We start from the raw sequence: 242 nt of genomic DNA on the forward strand, positions 1-242 counted from the left end.
CAGGGTCCCCGCCCGAGGGGGCGCCCAGACCCGGTGTGACCGAGCTCTGCCTGCAGCGGACAGGGAGTTCATCGAGGCGCGGAGGAGGGCGCTGAAGCGCTTCATCAACCTGGTGGCCCGGCACCCCCCCTTCTCGGAGGACGAGGTCCTCAGGCTGTTCCTGTGCTTCAGCGGCCCCGTGAGTACCCGCCCTGGGCCGGGGTCTGCTGCCCGCTTGCCCTGTGCCCGGGTTTCCTGCCCGG

At 71.9% G+C, this 242-nt stretch overlaps 1 protein-coding gene across 1 annotated transcript in view; it reads left to right on the top strand.

Moving 5' to 3' along the window:
- The window catches only part of SNX8 (sorting nexin 8), a 38,115-nt gene that overhangs the window by 20,373 nt on the left and 17,500 nt on the right, over positions 1 to 242 (top strand). The window contains exon 3 of the mRNA XM_005883376.2: positions 57 to 178. Coding sequence (XP_005883438.1) covers positions 57 to 178 — 122 coding nt within the window. The remainder of the gene's footprint in view (positions 1 to 56; positions 179 to 242) is intronic.

This window comes from Myotis brandtii, unplaced genomic scaffold (assembly GCF_000412655.1).
Source record: "Myotis brandtii unplaced genomic scaffold, ASM41265v1 scaffold786, whole genome shotgun sequence".
In the NCBI taxonomy this organism is placed as follows: domain Eukaryota; kingdom Metazoa; phylum Chordata; class Mammalia; order Chiroptera; family Vespertilionidae; genus Myotis; species Myotis brandtii.